Source organism: Aulonocara stuartgranti, assembly GCF_965226115.1.
Source record: "Aulonocara stuartgranti genome assembly, chromosome: 17".
Classification (NCBI taxonomy): Eukaryota; Metazoa; Chordata; class Actinopteri; order Cichliformes; family Cichlidae; genus Aulonocara; species Aulonocara stuartgranti.
The window spans coordinates 16,279,940-16,292,888 of NC_138953.1; the positions used below are offsets into that span (position 1 = coordinate 16,279,940).

The 12,949-nt window shown below is 40.2% G+C and overlaps 1 protein-coding gene across 1 annotated transcript; it reads right to left on the reverse strand.

The window, feature by feature from the left end:
• Nucleotides 1–1,280: 1,280 nt before the first annotated feature.
• Nucleotides 1,281–11,706, reverse strand: lrrc40 (leucine rich repeat containing 40). Its single transcript, XM_082510179.1, has 15 exons — nt 11,483–11,706; nt 9,776–9,957; nt 9,058–9,131; nt 7,479–7,608; nt 7,196–7,319; nt 5,854–5,993; nt 5,494–5,666; nt 5,117–5,207; nt 4,772–4,817; nt 4,460–4,562; nt 3,593–3,700; nt 3,355–3,465; nt 2,880–2,957; nt 1,970–2,155; nt 1,281–1,625 (listed from the first exon to the last, which is right to left on the reverse strand). The coding sequence occupies exons 1-15, from the start codon at nt 11,622–11,624 to the stop codon at nt 1,520–1,522; spliced, it is 1,794 nt and encodes a 597-aa protein (XP_082366305.1). The 5' UTR covers nt 11,625–11,706; the 3' UTR covers nt 1,281–1,519.
• Between the last annotated feature and the right edge of the window lie 1,243 nt (nt 11,707–12,949).

The following is a 12,949-nucleotide window of genomic DNA, read 5'->3' on the forward strand; positions in this document are numbered from 1 at the left end:
GATTTGGACTGATTCTGCTTTAATTAAAAAAGAAGTTTGGACAACCAGGAAGTCGCAAAACACTCCTTCTGGTTGTGCTCATGACATGAAAGCTGGTATATTAAGTGTTATTATTTTGGTAGTTTATTAATAAGCCAGGCTGCTGAGCATTTAAAAAAATATCAGAGTAGCTAGCCTCAAAAGTCAGGAAACACACCTCCAGGACATCCATCCTTCACTGCTGACCAACACATGACCCCAATGGTCCTGCAGAAGAAGGGTGGCTGAGCCTCAAAGTAGAGCTGCTGCTCCTCCACACTGAAACAAACCAGTTGAGGTGTTCAGGATATCTGACAAGGATGCTTCCCTGGTTGAAGCCCCAGAGCACTTGGCTGGTCTGAGAACATCTTGGTGTCCCCCCAAATCTTGGAGGAGGTGGCTGGGGAGATGGAATCTATCCCACTATGGATGGAGCAGCTCTCATTCCTAGAAATCTGAACAAATGTATCAAATTCCCCAAAACATGACTATCCAGAGCTGGGACCAGGAAGTAGAGTTGCAGTCTAACACGCCTCTCTGCAGATTCTCGTTTTCTGTCATCCTCCACAAACTGCATCCCCATAGAGACTCTCTGCTCTCAGACCATCAAAATCAATGATTTACTAGAAGCTCTGTTTTAGCACTATGATCATTTTAAACATGAGGCTGGATGTTAAGACCTTTTATCCCCAATCAGATGTGATGTCAGGGGGACTTGATCTCTCTCTGTCCCACCTTTCTCGACAGTGTTGTCAGCCTCCTAGTAGACAAACCTATCTTATCATTTTCAAAATTCTGACCACCTTCTTATCATATTCACAAGATTTTCAGAACACTTGGCTTCTAACCTTGACCTTGACCAAGGTCTCTATGGAATCAATCGAAAGTCTTTCTCAAGTTATTGTGTTCATAAACTTGGATGTCAACATTACACGCGGGCCTGGCAGGGTGACAACAATACCTATCAGTCTTTTACAGCTGAAGGGTAAAAATTACTATATTGGACATATCAGCTATGTTTTTATAAATGAATTTACACTGAAAGGTGTTTTCTGTTATGTAACTGTGATTAATGAGGGAAAAAGAACTGATCTGACAACATGACCGAAAAGTGGACCTAAAACCTTTCAAATGGACTGTAGTGTGTATAGACGTTCTATAAACTCTATGCAGAGCTCAGATAAACAGCACTTTTTAGTTTTCATACTTTTAGTGGGCTATTAGCTGTACTTAGTATGTTATGAAATTCACACCAGTCACAATTAGCCAAACAACTTTATTTGGAAAAGTGCTGCCCGCAGAATAGCGAACAATATAAATCCTATTCTGACTCGCATCCATGGAAAAAAGAAAAACAGATCAATGGTTTAATTTTATTACCCATAACATCTTCAAAAAGCAGTCTGCACCATTTTTCATAGATGTGTGAAAAAATGTAAAAAGATTGCATTTAAACGTCTTGATCACGGTGGTGGTGCTCTCCTCCAAACATGGTCACAAATCACGTTGGTATGCGGCTGCGCAGATACTCCATCAGTGCATCTGTTCCTTTGGCCACAATTGCTGCTCTGGGTGTGCGGAAAGGATTTCCCTCCAGACTCAGACACCTGAGGAACAACACCAAATTCAACTCATTTTGTGAGGAATTTATTGTACATCTTACAGGAATTTACACAGTTTCCAAACTCGGCTGCGATTTTAAGTAGATGCACTTATGGTATAGAGGTGGGAATCAGCAGACAGCCCATGATATGATATTATCATGATACTTCACTCATGGTACGATATTATTGCCATTTAGCATTTTGTGACATGCTCACAGAAGCATATATTGTCATTTATAACTTCAAATTCTGTCCTCAAAGATAAACGTTGTCAGCATCTGCTTTATCCAGCAGGATAAAGTGATCTCACTTAAAAAAATAAAATAAATAATGAGTAAGGTCCTTACCTGAGGCTGGTACACAGGCCCAGTTCAGGAGGGATGTTGAGCAGGTCATTGTTTGCCAGATCTAGTGTTGACAGATGAGTCAATTTCATCAGGCGACTAGGATCCACCTCACACACCTGGTTATTAGCAAGCAATATAGTCTCCAGAGAAAGGGTCTCATACAGGACGTCAGGGAAGGATTTGAACCTGTGAGCAACAGAAATACACAGAGTACACAAACACAGGTCAGACAGGCCAACTTACTGAACCACTGTACATGTGCTCCATTACCTACAGTTTATGAGCCACAAAGCGAGGAGGCCGAACTCCGTGACAACAACGTGAAGCGATTTGTAGCTAAGACCATGACGATAACATATTTTTCTTATTAGTTTCATGAGAGCAGAGGATCATTGTCTAGTCTGTGATTAACTTCATTTTCAATGCACAGCATCATATTCTGAGGTCCAAACTGTACAACATACTGTAGGCAGGAATCAACATGTCAGCTGACATCCCTTGTGGAATCAGATCGAGTAAGACAACAGTGGATGCTTCATGCTAAGCTGCTAAGGGCAGAGGTTTAGATCACATCCCACTGAGTTCCATCTTTCCATCCTGCACACTCTTCTTTATTTAGTGCTTAGATGTGGTGCTCAGAAAGGTCAGTCAAGGGAAGGTCTTGCAATGGATCACAAGCTGTATATGGAACATCACAACACACAACATTACAAGCTAACAGCACTGAAGTGCTTTATGGAGTAATGTGCAAGCCATGTCAGGATCGCCTCAGAGCTGATCAGACATCAAGGAGGAATCCAAGTAAGGCGCTGGGACTGCTGTGGCTGCTCCCTCGAGCAGCTGCGTATGTGTGTGCGGGGTGTGATGAAAAAATGCTGGATGATGGGGCTGCAATGTGGAGTTAAGTTACCTGTTGTAAACGAGGATAATGGAACGTAGTTTAGTTAAGTTCTGCATTTCAGACGGTAAATCACTCAGCTGATTATTCCTAAAACAAACGAAAGAAACAAATACAGCATAAAATATTAACACCTGACCCTTCCCTTTTCAGAGGTTTCATACATCTTACTGACTAGTACTAAAAACAACACCCATTATTATGTAATGTCAGATTATAGCTTAATTTAAACAGGACAGGACGGGAGACTCCAGAGCTAAAATGTTGGCAGTGGTTTGCAATGATGTGGTGTCTGATTTAGAAAGGCAAAAATAAAGCAAAAGAACACACAAACACACACACACACACACACACACACACACATGAATGATGCGGTGGATTTCTGTCCTTTCTGTACTTTGGACTCAAAATTTGCATATTATATAATAAATGGGAGCTTCCTGAAATAGATTCTGTCCATATCTGAGTGTCGGCTGTGTCTGCGTACCGGAGATCGATGTGTGTAAGCTGGAGTAACTTGCAGATGTCAGGTGAACAGCTGATCAGTCTATTGAAACCCAGATTGACTTCTGACAGCGAAGATTGGAATTCCACCAGCCTGCAGACAGAAGTGTGATTAGCCTGCAATCATCTGCATTAAAATGGCTTTTTGTTGGGGCTTTACCGTCTGTCACACAGTGATGCTCTGTGTGCGAAAGAAAGAGAGCGAGGGAGTGTGCGTGTACCTGGGAGGAACTGAAGTCAGCTGGTTTTTGCTGAAGTTAACTGTGGCAATGCTCTGACCAGCTGCACCATCAAACAGCTCCTCTGGGATACTCCCTGCTTGCTTGTCACTGGTCACAAACACATTCACATTGGAGTATTTAGCGTAAATATACTGTAATAACCAATAATTATTAGGCATGGGAATTGATAAGAATTTAGCAATTCCATTGTCTCGATCCCTTGTCCACTTGATTAACTATTCATTCTCGCATCAATTGCTATTGGCGCTACTTTGTGAGCTACCACCATAACTAAACTGCATATCACAGACTTTACATTCTGCAAATTAATTGCATGATGTGGTCAAATGTTTGTGCATGTTGGGGGTATTTCTCCTCTTTGTTGGGATCAGTGTTGGGTCATTACTCCAAAACAGTAATTATTACACAGAACATTAAAAGTAATGGCGTACGTTACTTAATTACTCCCACGAGTCAGTCATTTGTTACACTACTCGTTACAGTCAAAGGAGCTTGCAAAGAAAAGCATCTGGACTTCTTTAAGTTACTTGAAGACGTTTCACCTCTCATCCGAGAAGCTTCTTCAGTTCTAAGGTCAAATGGTGGAGAGTCCCAGATATAAACCTAGTAATGTAAAGTAATGTAACTACCATTTAACACCATTTAACACTATAAGCCTGAGGCTAAAGTCCCACACACCAACACAAACCCCTATCCGGATGAAGACACATATGATCTTTCTCTTAGTATTTAGGTATGAAGACAAATCCAACAGCACAAAGAGCCTGGTGAGTATAGTTTTCTGATTCCCTGACGGAGTACATGCACATTCCTGTGGAAATGCAGAAACCAGTCTATATAACTAACCTGTATGCCAACAGCTTGAGAGTTTTAATGTCATGCACATTGACCCTGGCCTGGCTGGGTAACATCATAGCTGTATCTCCTCCATCTGTTTTGTCAGGCTCCTCTACAAAAAACAGACAAAAGATCATGTAAGGACAGCAGAATCTGTAGATTTGCACCCAGGACAAGAAGAACTAAAGCATTGATAGCAATACCATCACACTACTAAGCATTATTAAGGTATTAATAAGGTGTTAGCACGTTCATTTATATAGCATAACTACTAGTTAGTATCCCATTTACATATACAGGTAGGGCAAAAAACCACTTTACCTTTAACTCTTCCTCTCAAATACTTCAGAAGCTCACTGGTTCCTTTCTGTAAGAAAAGACAACGTTTCTCCAGATTCTCTGAATATTTTCTTGATATTATGTACTGCAGATAATGAATTACTCAAAGATAATAATATTTAATGTGATTTAAAAGTCTTTTAGTTTTTAAATTTAAAGAACATTCCAACTTTTCTGGAATTCACGTTGTATTACAACTTCTCCATATAATCCTGTAAATGCAGATTTCAGTGTTTTTACATATTCAGCTGCCACGTTTCCTTTCTCTCTTCCTTTCCTCTGTTTTACCATGCATACTCTGTATTTGAGTCCTCATGTGTCACCTACAGAGAGGATGTCTCTCCTGATTCCTCGCAGAGGGTTTCCCTCCAACAGCAGCACGTTCAGATTGGGCAGCAGGCTGAGTGACGCTGGAAGGCTGACAGGACACAAAATATTATTTGTATGAAAATCTACCTGCTAGGATTTACTCTGAAAAGGTGGACACTTTTCAGATATAACATCAAGAAATACTTGAAATAAAGAAAACGAGAATAAAATACAAATTAGGCATAAATTCAGACTAATGGCACTAGAAACTTGATGCAGCTGCTCTCAGTGTAGAGCAGTGATTATATTTCCTTCCAGCTGAATTCAGTCGCATCCTGGCTGCTTGCAGGTATAAAAGGTTTACTGAGCAGTGTGTCATCATACTGAAAGCTTACCTGGTAATGTCATTGTTGGTGAGGTCAAGGCGCGTTAGCGTACTCAGTAAAGTGATCTCTTCAGGGACTATTTTGATCTTGTTGTTTCTGAGTTCCAGAAGAGAGATGGCTGTCAGGCAGGATAGCTGCTCCGTCTGCAACTGCTCAATTTGGTTGTTCCCCACATATAACTCCTACACACACGCACACACACACACACACAGTTACATCTTTCTGCACTGCCAGAGTAATGGATGCACAGAAGCATGTCTCAGACACAATACAGAGCGCAGAGCGATTTGGTCATTGCTCCAATACCGTCAGCTTCACTCACACCACAAAGGAGTTTTAATTCCTGGAACATCATTTTGCTGTTAATACCTTGAGCGCAGGTGCGGGGAGCTTTGGGAGGAAGCGGAGCTTGTTATGTCTAAGGTATAGCTGCTCCAGAGCGAGCATCTCCGATAGGCTTTCAGGAATCTCAGTCAGCTGATTGTCACTGCAGTCCAGCAGCTTAACATCTGCCAAATTAAACCAGAGTTCAAAAAAGCCAGAAAAAGTAACACAACTTTCAGCTGCTGACATGCCCATCTTATTACAGGGCCTTAGTGTATGTCAAAGAAATAACTTGTTGTCCCTCCACCCACATCTTGGGGAATTATTGGCCAGCTTGTAGCAAACATAAAAATACAGAGAGAGCTGCCCAAAATAAAGCTCAAGCTGTACTACTGTGACCTATTCATTCACGAGTTTGTCTTATATTAATATTTTCTGTTGTGTGGAACATTATGGCAGACATAAAATGACACTATTGTGTTATCCAGAAATAAATACAAAGATTTAAACACAGAACCTTGTTATAAGGTGTCTGTGCTGATTACTGCACCATTGTTCTACCTGGGGGGTAAAAGAACCCCAAGCAAACAAATAAAATTCCAGTGAATTTACAAGAAGGAAACAAGAGGAGGAGCCATGATGCTGTTGCAGCTTTGCTGGATATTCATTCAAAATCCACCCGGCACGACCACAAAAATCGGCATTGATGCCGTCGTTTATTTTTCAGGAGGACAATGAAATTTAAAAAACAAAAGAAAGGCTCTGCATGAACTATTGTTGCTGTTTTTTTTAATGCAACTGATCTGAACATCGAAGTCTGCCATAGGTGTGAATGTGAGCATCAAACATTACCCTCTGTCACACTCCCTCTAGTCACTTGCTTGTGCTTTGCTTTGCTTTATAGCAGCTGATCTTCATCTTTTAGATAAGCACCAATTCTCCAACAGTAAACAAAATCAATTCTGATATATCTGAATATGCACAGAGTTATGTTATTATTCAATAAAACAACATTAGCTAACAATAGCTATGGTCCTTCACTAAACAAAACACCTGCCCAGTTCTCTACCGTTTCTCCTCAAACCACAAATACATTTGTCACCAGTGGCTGTTTTTTCTCCTGATCCTCGTCTGTTTCTGGTCATCTTGATGTCTATCAGACTATTAATTATAAGGCTGTGGTCATATGCATACATAGATGTTTATACTTTAGTGCATATTTTATGTCAAATCTATATTATTGCATTCTTTTTATAAACATCTATTCGGTGTGGTCGCCAACCTGCGAGCTGCTTTTGAAGAAAATAAATGGATGGAATAATTTGTTACGCCGGAACAAACGCTTTCTCATTCACAACTTATTTGTAAGCACTTCTGCAACTCTTACTTGTGAGCCGGGCTAGGCTGTCTGGGAGCCCGCTAAGCTGGTTGCGACACAGGTTCACTTTCTGTAAACTGACGAGACACCCGAAACTGGAGGGCAGGCTCTTCAGCTGGTTGCTAGACGCGTCCTTTAATCATTCAACAGGATAGACAGAAATTGACCATCATTCCATTTCAGTCTTTCATTCCACTTTGTTTTAATTGGGAAATAAATGGATTATCAATGCATTTCCAATACAGGAGAGAGAGGAAGACACACTAGAGTGCATGCATTATGCATTAGTTACCAGCTCTGTGAGGTTCGCGAGCTGTCCCAGATCCTCTGGCAGGTTCTCCAGCAGATTCTGCTGCAGTGTGAGGCTACGGAGGTTCTTTAGAGTACACATCTCAACTGGCAGAGAGTCTAACTGATTATGACTGGCCACACAGAACAAAAACACAACAGATCACTAGTTATTGCCAACTTCAGAATGCTGATATGCTCACTTTTCTTCACTGCAGCCCCCGCATGCTTCTTAAAGGACTGCAGACACAAGCCCTCTCTTTCACTTGCACACTTAAATGCATGTAAATACATCATTTGTTTTTTGACAGCTGTTTAATGCACTTAAATTATTAAAGTACTAGTAGTAAAGACCTCATTTATGAAAGACCTGCAGTGTCTTCTCTTTTGAATATTTATTATTGCTCATTAATAAGGCACAAGTATTTCTTATGCAATGAACTGGTGGAATAATCAATAGGACACTCCATTACTAAAATGACTGATAGCTCCAGCAAATTCTGTATTTAGTCTTCATTTACTGTTTTGCTCGTCTCTCTTTTGTACTGTTGTACGTATGATTATGAAGAGTTAAACTAAACATTAAAGAGCTCAAACAAAGAAAACTAGGTTTTGTTCTCCAATGACTAATATATTGTTTTGAAGTTTGGAGTTGATCCAACAGAAACTAAAGCTTTTTCTTAACTCGTGTGACTTTGACTTTTGACCTTGAAGGATTACATCATAAAATGGTGTATTTTAGCTTTATCCATATGATTGAAGCAGACGTGGCTGAAATCTTTGGCTTCCATAAGCTGTACAAACTTGAGAGTTTTAGATCTATTGTGACATCTTGAAAAAATAAAGTGTACAGCTCTTTCCTGCACTTTCACACGACATATGACTTGATATGGTTTCTTTAAATGTTTTTTAGTTCGCCTTAGCCAACCTAAGTATTCATGTTACCCAAGGCCTAGTCTGCTACTGTGAAGTTTGAAAACAATACATAACTAATTTTGGGTAATGAAAGTTTTTACTGATTTTCATATTTGGTGCAACCAAACCTGATTTTCACCAAAACTAAATGAGCTTGAGCCGTTATCGATCATCACAGAGAATTTGAAGCTGACATCTTGGAAACTGGACTGTGGACAAACTAACAGAACCGATTACAAACTCCCTCTGTGGTTCCAGTGGACACAAGACTGGCCAGCAGACCGGGTATACTGCACAGTCTGTACACGGCCTCCAGCCACAAACACACTCTACAGGGAGATTGCTTTTGCGCTAACCCACTGAACCATAGTCCAGACTGTGGTTGAGTACCAGAGTTCAGGCTGGGCTGTAAAATAAAAGGTGGTCATACCACATACTGACTTTCAAACACATTACACACCTTACATACTGTATTTCCATGTGTATCTGCACATTTCAATAAACCGCTACATCTATTTTCCTGGCAAAATGTAAACAAACTGGGGTGGCTGTTGCACAGTATTGTAACATAAGATATTTTATTGGAGTATTATGAGTGTGCACAAACTTTTTCAGATTTCTCTTTTCCATTAGGATTATGGACTTATGGTGTGTGTGAGTGTGTGTACCTGAGTCGCAGCTGTTGAAGATTCTGCAGTTCTCCCAAAGCACTGGGTAAACTACTTAACTGGTTGTCATGTAGCTGGTAAAACAAAAGTTGACATTTTTTGTTTATTAGCTGGATTTCAAGTCATAATTTTCACAGGTGAAAACAGAAACTGCATTTCCTCTAATCAGCACTTGAGGCTAGTTTTAAATTCTGAGACAATTGCCCATACAGTCCCGTTTACAGCCTGGTACAATAAAACGGTTTTGATCTTTGCTGGTAGCTTTCATGCACTGTATCACAAGTAGTTAGAAAGCACTAAGTATAGAGGCAGTGCTTGTGAGAACTGGTGTGATTGGGTGAATGTGGCATGTTGTATAGAGCGCTTTGAGTGCTCCGGGAGAGTAGAAAAGCGCTACATAAGAATCAGTCCATTTACCATTTAAAAACAGAAATATATGTTGGAAACATTTTTAGATTAAAAATGTTTCCATGTCAAATTCTAATCAGCTTTTGTTCAACATAGTTTTACTGCATTGTTAGGTTAGTTGAATGTATTGTCTCTGACTAACACAGCATTAGCAATTAGCTTATTATTGAGGGGAAGAAAAAAAAAACCCAAAACATGAGACCCCCCCCCCCAAAAAAAGTAATATATACACATATATATATATACACACACACACAAATAATAGACATACACTCAGCTAGCTTGTTGGATTGAGGCTTCTACTACTTACATCCAGTGTAGTCAGTCCAGGCAGCAGGCTGATGTCATCTGACAATAATGTAATCTGATTGGATGAGAGCAGTAGTTTTGTGAGGTCTGTCTGCTCCCACCAGCGATCTGCTGCTCCAAAGGACACATTCTGCTGGGCCTCCTCTGGTGTGTCGATGTTTAGACGATAGACGTTCTGGGGAACTGAGCCACGTGTTAGTCGGGTTTCTACGCAGTATTGGTGACATTAAATTCATTTCATGTCCTGGAGACTCAAGCCTAATTTTTACTTGCCTAACCCCAACCATAACACTTTTTCCATTCACATAACTGGCCTACAACATGAAAGTAAAAATAGGATTATGCTCCCATGATGATAATAATAATAATAATAATAATAAAAATAATAGTAGTAGTAAGAAAAAGTGGTGCCTGTAGCTCACAAGATAGAACAGGTCATCTACTAAGGTTGAAATTCGATCCCTGGCTGCTCCCATGCCAAATATCCTTGGGCAAGGTTTAACCCTGTGTGTTCTCCGATGAATCCATCAGAATATGAATGCGTGCAAATGTTAGAAAGCGCTTACTTAGACAAACCATAAACCTATGCTTGTGTGAATGGATGAATGAGGCAAGTTGTATAAGCATGAATAAAGGCCATTTACCATTCACCTGACACAACAAAGGCCAGTGCAATTTTTTTGTGGAAAGAGACCATTGCCATGAAGGTATGCACAACATGGTACGAGTCACAAAGTAACAAAGCCAATAAATTCCTGGACCCCAGGTTTCATCTTAACCTTTGCAACAGCAACAAGAACAATAAACTTTGTCTGGCTGGGCCTACCTTTCAGAAGGTCGCCACAGTGGATCTGCCTCCATCTCACTCAGCATCCTCTGCCATACCAACCCTCTACATATCTTCCTTTACTACATCTATAAAGCTCTTCCTTCTGCCTGGCAGCTCCATCTTCATCATCATCCATCAAATATATACACACACTATTCCTTCTCTGCACATGTCCAAACCATTTCAGCCTTATCTGTCTGACTTTGTTAGCTAACTTTTTTTTTTTTTTTTTTTAATTGCTGTTGCTTTCCTAACAGGTCAAAGTGTTGTGACCATTCTCCTCTGATCTCTGGCATCAACAAAGCATTTCCCCCCAGATAACTGCTGCTCACCAGACATTTCTCTTTTTCAGACTATGCTCTGTAATCCCCGGTGATGGTTGTGCAGGAAAATCCCAGCAGATCAGCAGTGTCTGAAATACTCACCAGCCAGACTGGCACCAACAATCCTCCCACTTTTAAAGTCATTTAGATCCCCTTTCTTCCCCATTCTCATACTCTATTTATACTCAGGTCGTCTTAACCCTGTCTACATGAATAAATGGGTTGCTGTCATGTGGCCGGTTGATTACATGATTACATTAACAAGCAGTGTAGATTAAGCAGAGAGACTTACACTGGCGTAAAATATACTTTTTGGAAACAGGCAGGATCATGTGTCAGTGTTCAAACATGAGCAATATGGGAATATCAAGGTTCAGTTTGTTCAGTCAAAATATATACTGAAAGAAGTCCAGCGAGGAAGAAAACGTGTAGTCATATTATTATTATTATTATTATTATTATATATTATAATATATTAGGTTACTTTTTTTTTATTAAATCAATGGCAGATCTGGTCTTTTAGTGGTGCTGTATGTGTGAGCTAACATAAAATTACCTTCTTTCAGTCCTCGGCCGGTCAGGTTGAGCTGCCCGCTCTTCCGGGCCGCCTTCAGCAGGCCGTACGGAACAGTCGGCTCTGCCGTTTGCACCTTAAAGCCCGCCAGAGAATCCTTACACCCCCCTTTGAATCGAGACATGGTGAAATAAACCCGCGTTGAACTCAGCTGATGTTTAACCTCAGCACCTCACCCACCCACAGCCTTCCGCCAAAATTAAAAGCGTTTCCGTTTACGATCCTTCAGAATAAAAGTCCTTTATTCACACTTTGTCTTCTAATCAATCGATTTATGCGGCATAAGAAATAAAATATCCTTTAAACACGAACAAGTGACATTTAAAACTTAAAAATCTACGACTCAAACTCTGGCTTGATGTGGTCTTGGAAGTATTTCGCACACTCAGGTTACACACGCTGTCATATCAAAGGGTTCAACAGGGGGCGCTAAATGTTCAGGAGTTCAGCTCCAGCTGCAGTTATATTGCATCAAAGCCTCAGTGACAGACATACAGGGATCGTGAGCTTACATACCCGTGGACACAGATGTCTGATGGATACTAGCCAGCTAGATTTCAATAGAAAGGCTTAAAAAATTATGATTATTATATTGATTATGACATAGCATTTAAGGTTACCACAGTAAAAAGGTCCTGAGTAGTGATTAGTAGTGATTAGTGTTTGGCCACTTAAAATATCTTTATAGGACTATTGTTATACTTGTTGCCATTTCTGCTGCTTTCTTGGCCAGGTCTCTCTTCAAAAAGACATTTTTAATGTCAACAAGACTTTTTAACTGGACAAATAAGCAATATATACAAGTCACTTTGCCAAAAAAACTGATTACAGCTTCTACCTCGTGGCAGAAATGTTGTTTGTGACTTGATGTCATTCATGAGGGATGGATTTGACATATGTTTCACATATTAAAGACAACAAATTACTTTCAGCAGTTTAAATACTGGTAATCACTTTTTGGCAGACCATCGCTTTTTGGCACAAACAATCTGAAAACCATAAGAGCACCAGTGATACCCCACTTCAGAGCAGTATTTCGAAACATCTGTGCTTTGGGAGCTCGACACAGTGAGGAAACGTCAGCATCAAAACTCCCATCCCTGGTCTCGGGTTCAAATCCACCATGATCTGATTTTTCTGTGTGGAGTTTGCATGTTCTCACCGTGGGTCTCTCCAGCGTGGGTTTTCTCTGGAGCTTCCTCCCGAGGTAATTAGAGTTAGGTTAGATTAATGACTCTAAATTGCTGTGCTACAGTTTGTACTTTGCCTCTCATCACATAGCAGCTGGGATAAGCTCTGAGACTCTAAGATAGATGTACACACGGTGTATACATCCATCCACAAAGGAAATATCCTAATAAAAATTCACTAATGTTTTTGAATGATCGAATCAGACATTAGATTGAAAACAGAGACAAAGTTTATTTATGAGTTCAAATCTAATTTCTT